Here is an 18,546-nt window from a genome sequence, read left to right as displayed (position 1 = left end):
GATAGGGGGAAACATGTGGGTAAGACCCTCGAGAAATCTCCCAACAAAGGGAGTTTTAAACAAGGGAGGGTTGATCTGGTAGTCTGAGGAAAGCAGAGATGGCAGATAGAGAACCTTTAGTGGTGCCCAAAGCAGAGCCCTGCTGGGCGAGAGAGTACAAACAAAAGAACCTCAGACAGAGGTGCAGAAAAGGGATCAACAGGCTAGTTGGTACACAATGCCACAATTTTGTTCCAACAACATGCGTATACTATTTTGGTGGCAGGATGCCTGGCTGCCAAAATAACATTACAGACTTTGGGTGGAAGGTTTTAAGCTGTCAACTGCTGCGGCTCAGTCTCCACGCAAGAAGGCAGAGACTGGACAGGTCCGGATTGGGATGCCATTTGTGATCGACCATGCATTGATAGCTGAGTTCCTCCCGTCTGATGTTCATAGAGCCCCCCTGATGTTGAACCACCAGGGAAATGCCTTGATGTTCCAGGCATGTCCAGAGGTGCAAAGCCTCATGACAAAGGATCCACCGCTCCACTCCTCCCTGCTTGTTGCAGTACCACATGGTGGTGGACTTGTCTGTGAACACCTGTACCACCTGCCATTTGAGAGAGGGTTAGGAATGCTTTCAATGTAAGCCTGATAGCCCTGAGCTCCAGAAGATCAATGTGGTGCCCGGCAGACCAGAAGTTTCTGATATCTGCCTCCCCCATGTAGCTGCCCCATCCCAGGAGTGACGCATCTGTCATTAATGTCAGGTCTGGCTGGGGAAGGTAGAGGGATCTGCAGTTGACCTAGTCTCAGTTCAATGGCTACCACTGCAGATCTTGTGCAGTTCCCTCCGAGATCTGGACGATGTAGGGCAGATTTCCCTGATGCTGCGCCCACTGAAACTTCAGGTCCCACTGCGGAGCCGGCATATGCCATCTGGCATGTGTCACCAGCCGGAGTTAGGCAGCCATGAGGCCCAGCAGCCTCAGAGTAATTTTCATCAAAACCCAGGACAGAGGCTGAAATAGCAGTATCATAGCCTGAACACCCTGGTCTTGCTCCTCAGGAGAATAGGCACGAAATTGCAGTGTCCAGAACATCTCAGATGTAAGGGAGTGTCTGAGAGGGAATCGGGTGTGACTTCCGCACATTTATAATGAACCCCAGTGAATGCAGAAGGTTCGCCGTATTCTGGAAGTGGGAGACGACAGCCTGGGGACAGCCCGCCTTCAACAGCAAGTTTTCAAGGCATAGCAAGACTGAAACTCCTAGGCATGGGCAGATGAGCTGCGACCACTGCCATCAATTTTGTTAACACTCGTGAGGCGATGGTACACTGAAAGTGCTTGTGACCTACCACGAACTCCAGGTAACGTCTCTGGGCAGGCAGAACCGGAATGTGAAAGTAGATGTCCTGCAAGTCCAACACTTCCATCCAGTATCTAGGGCACATAACACCTGAGCCAGAGTGAGCATTTTGAACATCTTCTTTCTTAGGAAGAGATTGAGGGTCTGGAGGTCTAGAATAGGGTAGAGGCCCTTGTCCTTCTTGGGCACCAGAGAGTAGCAGAAATAACAACCACAACCTATTTCTGGCACAGGGACTCTCTCAGTGCCTCCCTCAGGGGGGTGTTTGTTTTTTGCAGTGGGAGGGGGTGTTGGGCAGGGCTGACCGCTGGCTCCCTGATCCACAGACACATGGGATCCTGCCTCTGTGGCCACGCAAAGGCTGGGCAATATGCGCTGCACAGCGGCTGGAGGGAAATGGGCATGGTTGGGCATCACTTCCGTGGCAACAAAAGGGGGGAAAGAGACAAAGGTGGGCGAGGAGCAGCTGCGAGGCCAAGGGACAGAGCTGTAGCTTGGGATGTCTTAAAATGCTCGAGCTGAGTCCGCTTGGTCTCTGAAGAGACAGGTGCCATCAAAGGTCATGTCCATAAGTGATTGCTGGACATCGCCACTTATGCCACATGTCCTCAATCAAGAGTGGCACCTCAAGGCCACCGTTGACGCAACTGGTCTATCTAGTGAATCGGTCGTGTCCAGCCCACAACAAATCGTGAACTTGGCTGCATCTCTTCTGTCAGCAATAGCCTGGGAGAGAACAAACCAGGCCTCTTCCAGAAATTTGGCAGCAACTGTGCGACCTTATTCCATAAAGCACGGAAATAGCTGTCCAAAAGGCATGCAGTGTTCACGGAACGCAACGCCAGACTGGAGGAAGAGAACAACTTCTTCCCAATTTGGTCCAGTTATTTTGATTCCCTATCCAGGGGTGTGGATGGGAATGTGCCAGAAGAGGAAGAAGCCTGCATGATCATACTCTCAGGCGTGGGATGTTGGGTGCAGGCCTATGGCGGCAGGCGATTGTCCTGTTGACAGGAGCCCCTGTGCTGAGTTTAGACCACGTTCCCAGCAGGACATCAGCGAGGGGTTCATTAAAAGGCAAAAGGGATTCAGACATGGAAGCACCTCAGACAGGAGGTTAGTCCTGACAGCCACCAAAGGCAGCTCGAGGCCTAGGACCTCAGCTGCTCTTTTCACCACCATTGAATATGAGACTCCCTCCTCCATAGTCACTGTAGAGGACGAAAGCATGCCAGAGTCAGGGGAGGTGTCAAGACCACTGGCTTTGCCCAATTCCTGAGCCCAGTCCATTTCAGGATCTTCTAGCTGGAATTCTAAGGGGTCAGCGACCCCTCCATACTCTCACCGTAGCTGTACCCATAGGCATAAGGGTCAGGATCCAATCTGGGGAATATAGACCCTGTTAAAGACGGAACAAGCGTCGTTCCGGAGTCAGGAATGAGTATGGGATCGATGCTGATCGTGGTCTCGACTGGCGTTGGAAGCGCTGACATCTTTATCGGCACCAGGGAAGGTCGTGAAGGCATGACTGTTCCGGTACAGATCCAGTAACGGATCCTGGGGTGCCCTCCAAAGCAGAGGCCAAAGCCGCCAGTGCGTAACCTGAGGGGCCCCCGACCGTACTGGACCCAAAGGCGTCACAGGAGAGTCTGTCTGCCCAGAAATGAGGGGCATGGCCTCCTAAAACTCTCTATTCAACAGGGGTAGCTCCAGGTCTTGGAAACCCGGAGAGGCATAGAGCTGACCCAGAAGGAGGCTTTGGGAACAGAGGCCTAGAGCGTCAACGCTCCTCCCTCGTCCCATCGATGGGGTGAAGCCGATGAACGTTTGTTCTTCTTCGACGTCTTCTTCTTGTGACCTGATTGTACTGATGATTTGGAGTGGAATGAGGAGTGGTGATGGCTCCGCGAGTGGTCTCGAGACCTTCCTCTCGAACGGGAGCAATGCAGAGCCGAGCGCCGGGCCGCCATGAGCTTTAGGGACAGCTCCCTCAATTCCTCCTGGTTCTTGGCCCGGCACTCGGAGTAGAACTAAGGGTCATGGTCGCGGTACAGGCACCACAAGCACAGGAGGTGCGGATCCATCACCGACATCATGTGGTGACAGGAGTCACATGGCTTGAATCTGGTCCTATGGGAAGACATCTCAATGCACCACGTAGTCAAAAACTTTGACAAAAAAGTTAAATAATAAGTCAAAAGACAACTGAGGGTAGCTCTTCTCCAGATCTGTGCATAGGGTGGCACAGAAAGAAAAGAACTGACATTCTAGGTGGTACCTATATATAACCGCAACGTCATCACGAGGCCAACTGTGGACGCGGAGTCGACTGAAGGCACACAAGGGTACTGCTAGAAGAAAAATCTCCGGATCCAGTCTGACACCTGGGGGAAATTCTAAGGTAAGGAATCTGCAACTTGAAGTCTCTATCACATTCAGAGTTTTCTAAGATGTGGAATTCTGTGACGTTGCAGCAATAACATTTGTAAAACTAAACTAATGAAAATGAAGGTAACTTGAATATCAAGTCTCAGTAAAACAAATAATGTAATGCGTTATTTAGTATTCCCATTATGGAAATTACTGTGCACATAGAAATTTGTATTTCTTCTTATTGCGTATTTCCTTTTTGTCCCTTAAACATAGGCAGCAAAACTGCTTTATGAATCTCTGGACCAGTAAATACAGCTCTTCCAATGAAATATCAAAACCGCAGAGACCAGCTCCAATATACCTGCCATTGTTTGTGCTGTCATTTTGACATATTTGGTATGATGGGCCATTTATCCTAATCTCTATATTCCATATGTGATTAAGTTTGTAACCCTGGCTAGCGCAGTTAGTATTCACCTACTTAGTGTATAATATTTATATATTTTATTAATGCTTTACATTTAGCCTCATGTAAGGCTTTTGTAAACCTTACTATTTTCAATCTTGTAAAAAGCCTATAACAAGCACTACTGCTAAAACATAGCACAATTTATTTTTTGTATGTAAGCTGTTGTAATTTGTGGGGTTTGCAATAAGGCTAACCAGCAGGATTTTTAGTTCCATCTTTTGTGCACACAGATTATCTTTTGGTTAGCATTCTCAGGTTTGGCTACAAAGATATACCCGTAAACTATTTGCCTTAGACACCTTTTATAGACATCATGTTTTTGGAATCATATTGACACACAATAGGGTCAACAGATGTGCATCACACTAAATGAACTACACACAAAGATTAAATAATTCAAAAAAAGGAAGAGATTGTGAACTATCTTTCTTTGTATTAATGTTTGCAAGTTGATTGTCACTTTAATGTATTCTTTGGACATACAGTATTTTTATGTACAAATGATTGTTTAAAGTATGAATTTAAAATAATATTTACGTTTACTACTTTTTATTGTATTAAGTGATTGCATACAAATAGCTTAAATGAAGCCTCTATAGATCTTTGGTAATGTTTTATTAGCCTTTAATGTGGTAGTGCACTCCATCTTTTCTTAACCACGAATTGGGGTTTCCTACCTATTTATATATAAAGGTAATAAACAACTTTGACATATGCCTTGATTTCTGGCCAGTTCTTTACCAAGTTAGTCTAATGCAAATAATAACACGCTGTTATGTCATAGCCATTTTTTTATTGTGCACAGTTATATCTCCTGCCTTAGCTGTGTCTTGTACAGAAGGCTCAAGAAAAGTAACCATTGAGTCACATTCAAGTTATTTAACAACCTTTACTTTCAGTTATCAAACATGGGCAATTCATGCTAACTTGCAGTACAAGGTACAGCACAGCATACAATGATACTGTGTATAAATTATACATAGAACCTTTACATGGAAAAACAAATGGCCTATATCTGTGGGAGAAAACCAAGTTCAAAACACAACCACAATATCTGCAGGAATAACAAAACAATACTGCAAGTGTACAAAATAATGTATGGAAATCCAGAGAAGTGCTTTTTTTGTTTTTTATATACATATATAAAAATTACAATGTAGTGGTGAACTTAATTAAAATAAATTATTGCATTCCTTGCTGCACACTTATAAACTACCCTCAAACTTGAATTCCTGACCTCCTGCTAGCACTTTTTCTATTAACCTTACTCATTTACTCTCAAAGCACCTTACCTTCATAGTAACAAACACATTTCCATTCTGTACAACTTAAACCAACTAACTGCATAACACTAGAATAGGACTGGCTATGCTTTAGCATACAACAATTGTATTGGCACAGTAATCAGTCTGCAGAGATGATGCATCCGTGCAGATACCAGTTTTCACAATGTCAGTGGACAGTACTTCAATGTATGGAAATGTAAATCTAGTTTTATTTCATTTTTGTTTTAATGGCCGTCCTATGTACAATTAAGTATGTTAGTGCCTGTCGTTGGCTTATACTACTTTTTCCATACAGAATGACAATAGGAGATAAAAAGGTATGTTCATACTTTCTTTGACAGGCAATTTACAAAGTGCAGGGAGTACCCGTCTGCACCACAACTACAAATTTACACACTGAATTTAATCTGTATTTAAACAACCCAAGGTAATGCATACATTTGATGGACTTAAATTGCAAAAGTAACACTGACAATAGGTAAAAGGGTAGTTTTGCAGTGTGGTGCTCAGTTGGAAATAAAACTATCATTAACATTTTTGAAATTGAAGACTGTTTAACAAAATTAGAAAACTCATAACTGTAACTCTGCCTAACAATATTGTTTCAAAGTTGTTCACTGCATTTTTAATTCGCTGGGAGCATTTTTATTTTTAAACTGACCCTTGTAAATATGCAGGCACCTTTTCTGATAAATTCTTATAGGTAGGTTACTTGCTTTTCTTTGGTTTATCATAGTATTTGCAAAAGTTTAGGTTGAGTTGACTTTAAGCATTCATACTATAGGCGTAACATCTGTCTTTCTAGCAAGACAATTTCTTTAAAACAAGTTGTTTGTTCCAGACTTCTAACTTTCTCAACTATTGCACATTCATTCAATATGACTTACAAACTCCCTTCAGCAGTTTCAAACATGTCTTTAAAAGCAAAAATAGTGCTGCATGTGGAATAGCAACATAAATTACAAATGGGGGCCTTTAAAAAAAAAAAAAAAAAGGAAAGGGGGAATTCTCTAAAAGATCTGTTTACTCCCATTCTTGTTTTTACCCAAATGTAATTTTAATGGCAATTTGAGGATGGCACAAATTACTTTAACCACCAAAGGAAGAAGAAGCTGTTATTCTGGTACTGCCTCTCAGAATTTCTGCAGAATATGTGCATAACACCCACAAAAGTTACGGAATTAGGACATCTGTTGCTGTTTTTATTTTTTTGCATTTTAACGATAATTATTTACATAAGAGGAACCTACATGTGTTATCATTCGGAACACAAGTGTTTTCCAGATTTGGCATATGAAAAAATTGGCAGACAGGAAAATGCACACATCTCCCTAATTCATTAGGGTTATTGAAGTTGTATAGTCCAAAACTTCTTCTTAACACACACTGTCCTGAGGCTCTCGGGGAAGCACCATTTGTTATTTTTCTTGATGAAATGTTGTATGGAAAATTTCCAGTGTATCTTTTGTATCCAGTTACTTCCAGGATATTGCACTTCCAAATATGAGAAGAATCTAAAATTTAGGCAAGTGTTCTCTGCCTTGGCTTTATTCTTGGGTACAACTAAAATAAAAACAGTATTAGAAGAGGTGAGTAAAACAAGCTATCAACATGTAAAAGTACTTAGCATACCACCAAAGTCATACAAGACTAATCTAACATTAATGGAAAGGCTACCTTACTTTTAAATCAATTACCACACCTATAAAGAAATAATCTTAGTTTTGTGTGTTATTACAAACAGAACAATAATTTGTCTGGGAATCTACAATGGCTACTCTTGCAAAGGGTCAAAGGGAACTCCTTTTCATTAATGTCTAATTTCAACAAAGTTAAATACTATGGTTTGAACAAAATACTTTGACTAGGAGCACTATCAAAGGGTGATTGAGAGCCTGTGTCATTTGTACTTGTGGCACAGAACATAACACAAACATACAACTAGTTTTTTTTTAAATGGGAGACATTTAAAGTGCAGAAAAATGTTCTGAATTTTTATTCATAATATGGGACATTTTTCTGCACTTGAAATTTCTCCCACTTAAAATAACAGCTGTCTTTTTCAGTTACAAATATGGCACAGTGTCTACTAGCCAGGAAGCAGAAATGGTGAAAGAGCACTCACGCTAAGATAATTAGAGGCATGGTAGATGGCCAGAGCAAAGAACAGGCACTAAATGTGGAAGGGCCCTACACCACTTCCACTGAGACTGAAAAGTATCACAGACTCCATCCCAGCTCATAAGCTGGAAAAACAGCTGCGTAGGAAGGAATCTGCAGCTAGAGTCTCTACCAGATAAGGCATTACCGAAGGTAAGTAACATGTTCATCTGATACAGACTTTTAGCTGCTGACTCCTTACCTTAGAATAGTTACAAAAGTAAGACCTCCCCAGAGGAGTCTCTGCAAACCTGATTTAAACTAGAAAGTCCTGCAGGACCAAACGGGCAAAGTGCCCATCTCAATGGACATGATTGTTCAGGCAGAAGGACTAAATGAACATGTGCAACAAAGCCCATGTCGCAGCCTGACAGATGTCCAGGACCGGAACTCTGCGAGCTAACACAATGGTCGTAGCCTTTGCTCTGCTGGAATGAGCATGCAAGTCCTCACAGAGTTGCTTCATGGCCAAAGCATAGCAGATCCTAATGCAGAGTATAATCCATTGCGTGATGGTTCTTTTCTGCACGACCTGCCCTTTTGAACCAAGAAAGACATACCCCATGAAGAGGTGATCATCCACACGGAACGGTTGTGTGCGGATCAGGTAGATATTCAACGTTATTTTTTGGTCTGGCTGGTGGTGTCTCTCCTCTTCCTTACAAGGATGAGGCAGAGCGTAAAAGGTAGGCAAGGTGATGGACTGGCCTATGTAGACAGGGGTGACTACCTTTAGCTTTAACAAGAAGGATGCTCAAGTCTGAAGGAACAGTTTGTCTGGGTAAAAAGAAATGTACGAGTTCACTGAGCCTCCGGGCAGATGTAACTGCCACCAGAAAGACAGTCTTGATGGTGAGGAGACTAAGGGGGCAGGCATGAGGCTGCTGAAAGGGAGCAGAAAAGGGAGGACCAAATCGAGGTCCCATTGAGGCATAACAAAGAGAACTGGCGAAACGTGCTAAAGACCTCTAAGGAACCTATTTACAATAGGGGACTTGAAAAGGGAGGGCTGATCCGGCAGCCGCAGAAAAGCTGAGATAACAAATAACCCTTCAACATGCTCAATGCAGAGCTCTTTTTGGCTAAGGTAAGAATAAACAAAACTTGGGAAGGGGGTGTGGATATAGGGTCAACCTGTTTGTCTGTACACCATGCCACAAACTTGCTCCAATGGCCGACGCATACGATCTTAGTGGAGGGACGGCGAGCTGCCAAAGTGAAATCATAGACTTCAGGCAGATGGGCAAAAGTTGTCAACTGCCACTGCTCAAACGCCACACATGATGGCGGAGCGTTGACAGGATCTGGTGGGGAACCCTCCCTTGCTGCTGTGACAGAAGATCCTCCCTGGGAGTTAGCCTGATCGGAGGACCGATGGACAGGCTCAACAACTCATGATACTAGACTCTCCAAGCCCAGTCTGGAGTCACAAAGATGACATGAGCCCGGTCGTTCCTGATCTTCCTGAGAGCGCTGAGCAGGAGTCGTACTGGCAAAAGGCATAGAAGAGGCTGGAACCCCACTTGAACAGAGCTGCTTTGTAATCTACAGCACACATAACTGCTGGCATTCGGCGTACCTGGCGGTGGTGAACAGATGTAACCAATGCTTTCCCTATTGCTGAGAGAGACCCTGGCACCACCTTGTGATCTGCTAGACATCTTTGACGAGTTCATCCAAGCTGCCATTCAGCTAGCTTGTCAGGTGTTGAGAAGCAGGGCCTCTTGACAGAGGGACCATAACCCCCCATCCTGCCCTGTTTATTGGCAGTACCACATGGCAGTAGTGTTGTAGAGAGACCCTGGCACCACCTTGTGATCTGCTAGACATCTTTGACCGAGTTCATCCAAGCTGCCATTCAGCTAGCTTGTCAGGTGTTGAGAAGCAGGGCCTCTTGACAGAGGGACCATAACCCCCCATCCTGCCCTGTTTATTGGCAGTACCACATGGCAGTAGTGTTGTCCATGACCACCTCCAATAGCCTTCCCTTGATGGAGGGTAGAAAGGCTTTCAATGTCAACCTCATTGCTTGAAGCTCCAAAAGGTTGATATGGAGTCCTAATTCCGCCAGAGACCCGAGTATTCTGATCTCCACCTCTCCCGTGTGGCTGCCGCAGCCCAGGAGTGACGCATCTGTCACCACCCTCAGATCTAGTTGGGGAAGGGAGAGATGTCTACCGCTGACCCAATCGCGTTTCGTCAGCCACCACTGCAGATCTTTTGCAGTGCCCACAGAGATCTGGACCATGTTTGAGAGTTTCTCCTGATGCTGCACCCACTGGAAAGTCAGCATATGCCAATGGGCATGCATCATAAGCAGGATGTAGGAGGTCCTGAGGACTAGCAGCCTCAGAGTGCGTCCCACCAAAATCCAGGATAGAGGCTGAAACATCAGTATCATAACCTAAATATTCTAGACTCTCACTCATGGAGATAAACTCAAAACTGCAGTGTCCAGAACAGTTCAGATGAAAGAGAGCATCCGAGAAGGGATGAGGTGTGACTTCAGCACACTGATAGCAAACCCCAGCGAGTGCAAGAGGTCCATTGTAGTCTGGACATGAAAGACAACCTCGTGGAGCGAGCCCACCTTCAACAGCCGATCACAGAGCTAAGAGAGACTGTGAATCAATCCCTGATCTCAGTAGATTAATTGCAACCACCATCACCTTGGTAAACACCTGAGGGTGCTGGTAAGGCCAAAATAGAACATGGCACATTGAAAGTGTTCATGGCTCACCATGTTTAGGCAGGCAGGAGAGGAATGTGGAAGGATGTGTCCTGCAAGACAGGTGATGGCATATTCTGCCTCCCAGTGGGTGGCCATGGTTGGAGAACAAACTAAAGAGGCTTGGAGGCTGCTGTGGGGGTGGAGGTGGAGGGGACAAGCACAAACTCTGGCTACCTCACTCACAAGGTCTGTGGTGACTGGACAGGTAGAGACATGACTGGAAGACCTTGCTATCAATGAAGATCTCCAGCGCTGATCCACCTAGTCTCCTCAGAGACAGGAGTCATCAAAGGGCTTGTCCATGAGTGAGGCCTAACCATCCCCAGAAAAGCCACTTGTCTTCAGCCAGGTTTGGCACAGTAAAGCCACTGACTTTGAAACCGGTCTACCTAGCGAGTCTGACGTCTCCAGCCTACTGCATATGGCAAACTTAGCTGCATCTCTCCTGTCAGCAATAGCTTGGGAAAGTATGGCTCAGGTTTCCTCCGAGATCATAGGCAGCACCTGCACAACAGGGTCACAGAGTATCGGCCCAAAAGACGCAGTGTTCACTGATCGCAGTGCCAGACTGGCAGAAGAGAACATCTTCTTCCTCAAGATATCCAGCCTCTTGGATTTCCTGTCCGGGAGAGTGGTATGAAATGCACCAGTATTTCATTTAAGGTTTACATCTTTTTTTATTAAATTGTGCAGAGGTATAGAAACAGTACAAGTCAAATGGACAACTGGACCTACAGCTGCAGGCCAGAGGGGTAAGGAAGGCACCAAACAAAAGGACGTAAACTGGGGAAGGACAGATGAGGAACATATGTGAGAAAGACTGGGGGATATAGGATAGTGAAGTCTACTGTTCTCAGCAACTGATGAGACGATGTAGTTGGGTCTATAAGGACAATGTTCGAGTTAGTGATTAGCTCCTGTTCCTCATATACAGGGCCGCCATGTCTTATCAAATTGGGAGAGCCTACGGTCCCCCACTGCAGTACATTTTTCCATACCCAGGAGGCCCCAGAGTTTGTGAAACCAGTACAGTTTCTTCAGAACAGAATCAGTTACCCAATTGGCTAAGATGGTTTGTTTTGCTGCACAGAGTGCAAGAGTCATGGCCTTGCCCTGCAGTGATTCCAGGGGGTAGGATAGCACATTAGGAAGTCCCAAAAAGTGTAGCTGGGAAAGCGAGGTATGTCAGTGTTGTACATTTCATTTATATCTGTCAGTACCTCTGACCAAAAGGACTGTAGTTTGGGACACCGCCAAAGGAAATGTTTTAATGTCCCAGGCTGTCCGCAGTGCTGCCAGCAACAAGCATCACCTCCCGGTTTCCATATTACAAGCCTCACAGGTGTGTAGTACCAGTAGTGTATGATTTTCATAAGGTTTCTTGACCACTGGCACTACAAGCATCTGTACATGTTCGATGCAAGATGTCTAATCCACTCCTTGGGTGTAAAGGAGCGTCCGCACTGCAACTCCCATCGCCACTATGCAGAGGATGGGACCTTACATGTCGGTTTGTTAAGGAATGCAGATAAGACAGACAGGAGTTTCTCATCTGTCCTGCGAGTGAGGAGCCATCGCTCAAATGGAGTGAGCGGGTGACTAGAGTGTGGCTTGATATGAGGTTGTGTGACTCAGTGTCTAAGAGCTAGATAACTGCTAGTGTGCAGTGGAAAGGAGGGCAAAATCTGACTGAATTTGTGCAAAGTCTAGAAGGCCATCAAGATCGAATAGGACACCCACCCTCATACATTTGGAAACCTGCCAAATTGCAAATGATGCATCATGCAAGGCGGGGGGAGGGATCATCAGCGTTCCCAAGAATCGACATTTGAGGTGAAATGTGAGAGGACATTTTCTTTGAAAGTTGTACTTTGTCCCAAGTGCCCACTGTCGTCCTGAGCACCGGGGAGATATAGATAGGAGACCCTCTGTGTAGCCCAAGTGAAGGGAAAAAGGCAGCTAAGTTGTTGACAGACAAAGTCTGCCTTGCCCACAAACAGACGAGTCAACAAAAAGCATGCGCCTGAGGGACGACTGCACATCACCTGAAAAAACTATTGACAACAGCCATGGCGGTAATTGGCAACACTGGTGCCAATCGCCTACCCTATGGAACTAGTGGTGTCCAAGCCACAACAAAGTATGAACTTGGCTGCGTCCAGATCTTCATGTATGGCCTGGGCGCAGACTGGTCAGAGATCATCAGGGACACCTGACTGAACCTGCACCACCAACAGGTGTGAGACCAATGCCCCAGCAAGCAGCTGGCATTCACTGACCTGAGCACCAAGCTGGTGGATGAGAAAGCATTCTTTTCCTAGCGTCTGCACCTATTGGGGGAAGACACCAGGAATGTGTTGGCCTTGAGAACTCTTCGATCTGCTCAGGAATGGCGAACAGCCGCAGCAGACTCTGGTTGTGCCCAATCAAGTAACCAGATTGGATTTGAAGTTGAATGATGTGGGGGGTGAAATAGAGATACATGGTGCCGTCCCTGAGCCTTCTCAGGGGAGTGTAAGGGGCTAGAGTCCCGCTTGAATTTCTTGTGGTTTTTTTTCCCGACTTTCGTGAAGATTTGGATTGAGAGGAAGCTCCCTGGAATGGCAATGGCGACTTCTGGAGCTCAAATGGGACCACAACTGAAATTTTGCCTTGGACCACTCTCATCCTGGCGTCTTCCTGTGGTTGGCCATGTAGAGTTTTGCCTTGCGTCTCGTATGGCCTTCAGGTATATTCAAGTACAGTCCCTGCAAGCCTTACAGTTGTGGCCTGCACCCAGGCACAATAGCAAATTTGGTGAGATTTGGCAGAGACATTTTTTGCAACAGTGCTTACAGGGCTGAAAACCTGTTGGGAGGTGACGTCCTTTGCACACTTACAAACATTTTTTGATCAAAGTAAGTGTCTCAAAGAGACAAGAGGTAGCTCCGTATCTGCAAAGAAAGAAAGGAACTGACTTCAGCGCACAGGAGTGGTTCCCGTTATTTCCGGAGTGGATCAGCATCAGTGTGGAGCTACATGGAGCCAACAACTTGCTGAGAGGTTTGTGGATCCATTCTGACCTCTTGGGAATATTTTTTTTAAAATGTTAGAAATCTGCAACTAGAAGTCTCTATCAGACAACTGCTACTACAGTTGCAAATATTTTTAGTAGGACACGATCATTGAATAGGAGCTCAGCTACTACGTATACCATGATTGATACTCTTGTGCCCCAAACCCACTGTCAGCTAAATTCAGTTCCCAATGAAATGAAAAAAGAAACTTACCCCCAACAGGTTTTTAGGTACATAGCCTTCTTTTTCATTGAGACGAGCCCACCACCATTCAGTCTCATTGTCATCTTTGCGCCTTAAAATGGTTATGGCATCACCTTCATGACAAGAAAGCTCATCACTGTTCTGGGCCTCATAATCCCAAAGACAATAAACAACTCCTTTGTTCATTACTCCCAACTTTTCCTGAACACCTGTTAAAAAATATAAGGAAAACAGTGAGCAAACAGATTATGTATCAATACTCCACCAGGATTCACTCGTGACTTAAAAGGGAAAATCTAACATGTACAATAAATTTGTATGAGTGGGGCTCGGAGCCACAATGGGTGGCTAAAACATGACATCAGGATTCTTTCACATAAATGTAAACAAACTGGACTGTTTACCTATAGCCACAAGGCTTACCTATTAATTTTGCTCTAATTAAAATGTCAATATTCCAGTCAGACAGTCAAGTCTAAATTAAGGGTAGTGGGAGGTGTGGATCTGGAAAAAGCCAGTTTTAAATGTAGAGGTCTAGGAAGAGGGGCTGAAGTAAACATTCATTTTTTTTTTTTTTTTTACAATCACATCCACTAATTTAGTAAATATTTAATCAGACTTCAAATATCATCAATGAGTAAAAATGGAAAAAAACTTCATAGTATTCCACATTCTTAGTTCTTACACTTTGCTCCCTTCACAACTGATTGGAAATGGCTGCAAAGCTTCTCCAAAACTGTAGAATGATCAAGCCACTATGTTCAGTTTTATGTGATATGTCTCATCCTCCGGGAGCTCCAAATATCCAGGAACTATGCAATGATGCCATGGGTAAGATTAATTTAAGAAAGCCTGTTGTCTTCCTTACTTCCTAGGCAGTGTCAGTAAGTGCTATAATGCTTGTTCTCTGGCATTATTTTGATTTACAAGATTATGGGATTTCGTCTTCCACCAAATTTACTTAATCCATATCTATGTGGTGTTAAATTATACCGCCTGATACCAAAACTTAAATTAAAAATAGGAATTTAAAAGAGTTCTGTCTCAGTGCCACTTGTCCTCAAGGAAAACCAAATCTGGATTTTTAGAGTAAAGAGCTTGAAGCTCACCTATCCTTGCTGAGATGATATCAGGAGAGCCATTTTCCACGTTAAAAGACCAATGTTACAATACATTGTGCATCCAAATTCTTTACGGATTAAGGAGGCAAAGAGCAAGTTGTGATACCTTAAGGAGTAGGAGCTCGGACAGATGTAAATATCTATGGGCCAGATGTATCAAGCTTCCGGTTTGCATTTCTTAAATAGCAAATTTTAAGAAATCGCTATTTAAGGAATGCAAAATAGGATGTATGAAACTTGCGATTCGGTAATAGCGATTTCTTAAAATTCGCAATCTCTATTACCGAATCGCAATTAGGGAATAGGACTCCATTCATCCCTATGGGCCCATAGGTGCGAATGGTTTTGCTTTTCCCAATTTGCGAATTCCAGTTAGGAATTCACAAATTAAGTAATGCAAACCCCAGGGGGCCTAATGCCCCCTCTGATGCACCTCAAAAAAATATTTGCAGACATATGAAGAACACACATGCCCTAAGGGCAGGTGTGCCTTACATGTCATTTTAAAAAATGCATCTATAATGCAGTCTTAAAAATTGCACATGCTTACCACCAAATTGGATTTGGTTGTAATTGCATTTCCTAATGCCGAATTCACATTTAGGAAATGCTTGATACATGTGCTTTGGAGATCGCAAATAGGTATTCCCTATTTGCGATTTCCTATTTAGAGAATCACAAGTTGCGATTCTCTAAATGCGGTGGCAATTTTAAGGAATCGCTATTTTGCGATTCCTTAAAATTGCGCAGCGAATGCCTTTCATACATCTTGAAAGGCATTTTTGCACTCGCAAACGGCCGAATTCTGCAATTTGCACTGTTTGCAAGTGCAAAATTGCTTGATACATCTGGCATTAACTTCATTTGTTTTCAATGAGTAGATGCCTCCAGTCCCATTAAAATAAGCAACAAAAACGGAGATGGTGTTTGCAGGAAACGGACAGGATCGCGAATCAGATGCATGTCAACAAATTGAAGACAATCTAATGAAGCCTGTGAATTGTGCTGGTAATTTCTCAAGAATCAGACTTGTAAATTCAGCAATAGTAAGGAGTGGTGGAGAATCACCCACCTCTAGAGAACAGAGATTCTAAAGAGGAAGATCCAAAAAGCTGTTAGTATTAATAAGATTTAAATGTGATAGCCAAATATGTCTCAGCAATAACTGGTGTATGAGACAAACTCTAAATTGTAGTATTTTGCAGAGTCTTGTCAATCAGGGTAGAAAGGTATAAAGAAATGTCCCTTACTCCCAGACACAATGCGATCTGAAGAAATTTAAGGTTGCCCTTTGTCAGAAATAGAACATTCTGAAGGAACCCACACTTACTTAAGATTGACTACACTAAAGACATTTGATATTTGTAAGGCATTTGTTACAAGCTGTTCAAGGTGTTTCTTACACAACAATGTCACCATAGATGTTAGAAAAATTAACAAGCACGAAGGTGCGGGCAGGATGGCCAAAAAGACTTAATATAGTCTTTTAAATAGTTAATTGGCCAGATATCAAGCATCTTACGACCTCCCGATCAGTAGCTGCATTCATGTTTTATATGACTATGTTCATGACAATCTGGTCTGGGTAGCAGTTTCTGAAAAGGGCTTGAGTCTCATTGTTGCCTTAACTTTTGGGGGAGACAGCGCTTTCAGATGCACCTAGTATGTAGCAGTGTCTCACCCTTTCTCATATGCTGGCAGTCTGACAAGAGATCGCTCGTCTCTGAACTGGCAGGTTGCCTCTAGTGGTGTGAGTTCCAAATTATCTAAATAACTTTTTTTTGAAGCAGCTATTATCTAGCTTCTGAGATAACAAAAAGGCTATGGCTTTGGTGGAATGTAGTCTCAGAGTAAATTTGGATGAGCTAGATCAGATCTCAGATTATTAAGTTTTTTTTATTTATTTTTATTGTTATTGCTTTTTGGAAACTTTTAATACAGGACTACAATGCAATTTAGCAGATACGCCTTCCTGGGGATTCACCTACAATGTTAACTATTAAGGCCTCTTGCATTATAAATGGCAGTCACATAGTCTAGCTAGCTATTTCAAACTCTATAATCCCATGGAGGTTTGTCTTACTGATTTTCTTTCAAGAGACTGCACTTCAGTGTGGGGGACATTTAAAGGTAGTAGGCTTGTCAGCTGCAGACCAACCTTATCATTTCAGTGAAAGGGGAAGGGAATGCATTTTGGCATCACTGATCAACGGCAGAGAGACTTGGCCCGCGGAGACCCTCCATCCACGGCTCCTCTCCTAGTGGTGGCTCACTCTGCCCTGCAGAGCCCACGGCTGACTCCCAAACCGGCAGGGTCTATACTTCGGATCCTACCTTGCGCTTCAGTCATCCGCACTCCAGGTCCTGCACATCCGCTCCTGCCCCTGGATTAATAACTGTTGTGCATGAGCGGCGTATGGCCCAATTATAAAGACATTTTCCCTCAGCCAGGAACTTGCCATGAACTTCACCTCTCCCCATTAAGTGGCCCATACCTACACTTCACATGGCCTGGGTGCCATCTCTTCATTTACAGATGGGGCCTTGAGCTCTACGTATAAACCTGATGTCTGTGGTGGGGCCTCCAAAAGGCACCACCCATCCTGCAAATACTCTAGCGGATCGTGGCATGCTAAAACTTCTCGACATCCTTAAGCTAAGCGTAACCATGCCTCTCTTATTGAATGCCTGCGCAGCTTCAATCTTACTGCATACGCAGCCAGAATACATATGGAGGCTGATAAATTGGGGTGATTCCTTGCTTGGTTGATACGCTAAGAGCAAAGGGAGCCCCCCATTCTTAAACTATGCTCCTCTTCTGGAACATCTCTTCGCACACAATGTGATATCCTAGCAGAGTTTTCGCAACAATTATTCAACCATATACACAGAGTGCCTTGTACAGACCAGAGAGGCAATATTGAGCCATTCCTTGATAGCCTACCCATACAGAATAGCGACACTGCTACACAGGAAACTCTGTACGAGGTCATAATATCAGCAGATGTAAAACAAGCGATCCAGGATTTAGCCAGGAATAAAACTCCCGGCCTTGTTGGTCTTACTGTAGAGTGCTATAGCATGTTTGTCAAATCTCCTGCCCCCTGCCTAGCTGACCTGTATAATGAAGTCCTGAAGACAGACGCACTACCACTTTCTGTATGAGAATCTCTTAGTAGCCATCCGCAAGCCACACCAGGATCTGATTGTCTCCAGCTTCTTACTACCCCACTGGAATGCTGGGGACGGATTATAAAATTCTAGGTAAGATACTGCCCACTTGCTAAGTCCAGCCCTACCCGAACTCATCCATCCAGATCAAAATGGGTTTATTCCTGGGCGCAGCACTTCACATAACCTCTAGCGTCTTTTCCATGTTCAAGACCAGGTACGGGCCTGCAGAAGGTGTTCCACAAATGGACATTGGGACCCGCTGTCTAGCCGACACTAGACTCTTGAGCTTATTGTTTAAGCAACATCGTCAAGATTTGAGGCGCTTGGTCCTAACCTATCTGTTTTACTATATGTTTACTTATTGGATCTGTTTTTATATAGTTATGCTGTAATTTGTTTTATTGTTGTTTATTGTTCTCTATTTGTGATTTAATTTTTAATGACTGTGCACTTGTTTTATGGTGTATTTGTTTTTTATTCTGTATTTACATCTTTTATAGTTATTTACTTAACTGAATAAAAAGTTCACTACGACTTACACAAAACCTTTTTCAAGGGTTTGAGTGGGTCAGCTAATTTCAGAAGCCTTTCCAGTGAAGTGCGGTACACATCAGGGCTG

The 18,546-nt window shown here is 44.0% G+C and overlaps 2 protein-coding genes across 4 annotated transcripts in view; one reads left to right on the top strand and one right to left on the bottom strand.

Annotated features, from left to right (window-relative positions):
• ZFYVE21 (zinc finger FYVE-type containing 21) overlaps positions 1-4,910 on the top strand; it is a 144,651-nt gene extending 139,741 nt beyond the window's left edge. Inside the window, exon 7 of the mRNA XM_069207267.1 lies at positions 4,000-4,910. Coding sequence (XP_069063368.1) covers positions 4,000-4,035 — 36 coding nt within the window. The 3' untranslated portion in view covers positions 4,036-4,910. The remainder of the gene's footprint in view (positions 1-3,999) is intronic.
• A 154-nt stretch (positions 4,911-5,064) lies between these two features.
• Positions 5,065-18,546, bottom strand: part of PPP1R13B (protein phosphatase 1 regulatory subunit 13B) — a 411,799-nt gene continuing 398,317 nt past the window's right edge. For all 3 annotated transcript variants that reach the window (XM_069207265.1, XM_069207264.1, XM_069207266.1), the window contains 2 exons: positions 13,642-13,841; positions 5,065-7,044 (listed from right to left, as the gene is read on the bottom strand). In XM_069207265.1, the coding sequence (XP_069063366.1) occupies positions 7,003-7,044; positions 13,642-13,841 (242 nt within the window). In that variant the 3' untranslated portion in view covers positions 5,065-7,002. The remainder of the gene's footprint in view (positions 7,045-13,641; positions 13,842-18,546) is intronic.

This window comes from Pleurodeles waltl, chromosome 9 (assembly GCF_031143425.1).
Source record: "Pleurodeles waltl isolate 20211129_DDA chromosome 9, aPleWal1.hap1.20221129, whole genome shotgun sequence".
NCBI lineage: Eukaryota > Metazoa > Chordata > Amphibia > Caudata > Salamandridae > Pleurodeles > Pleurodeles waltl.
The sequence above is the reverse complement of the archived record's forward strand: the minus strand, read 5'-3'. Positions and strand labels throughout refer to the sequence as shown.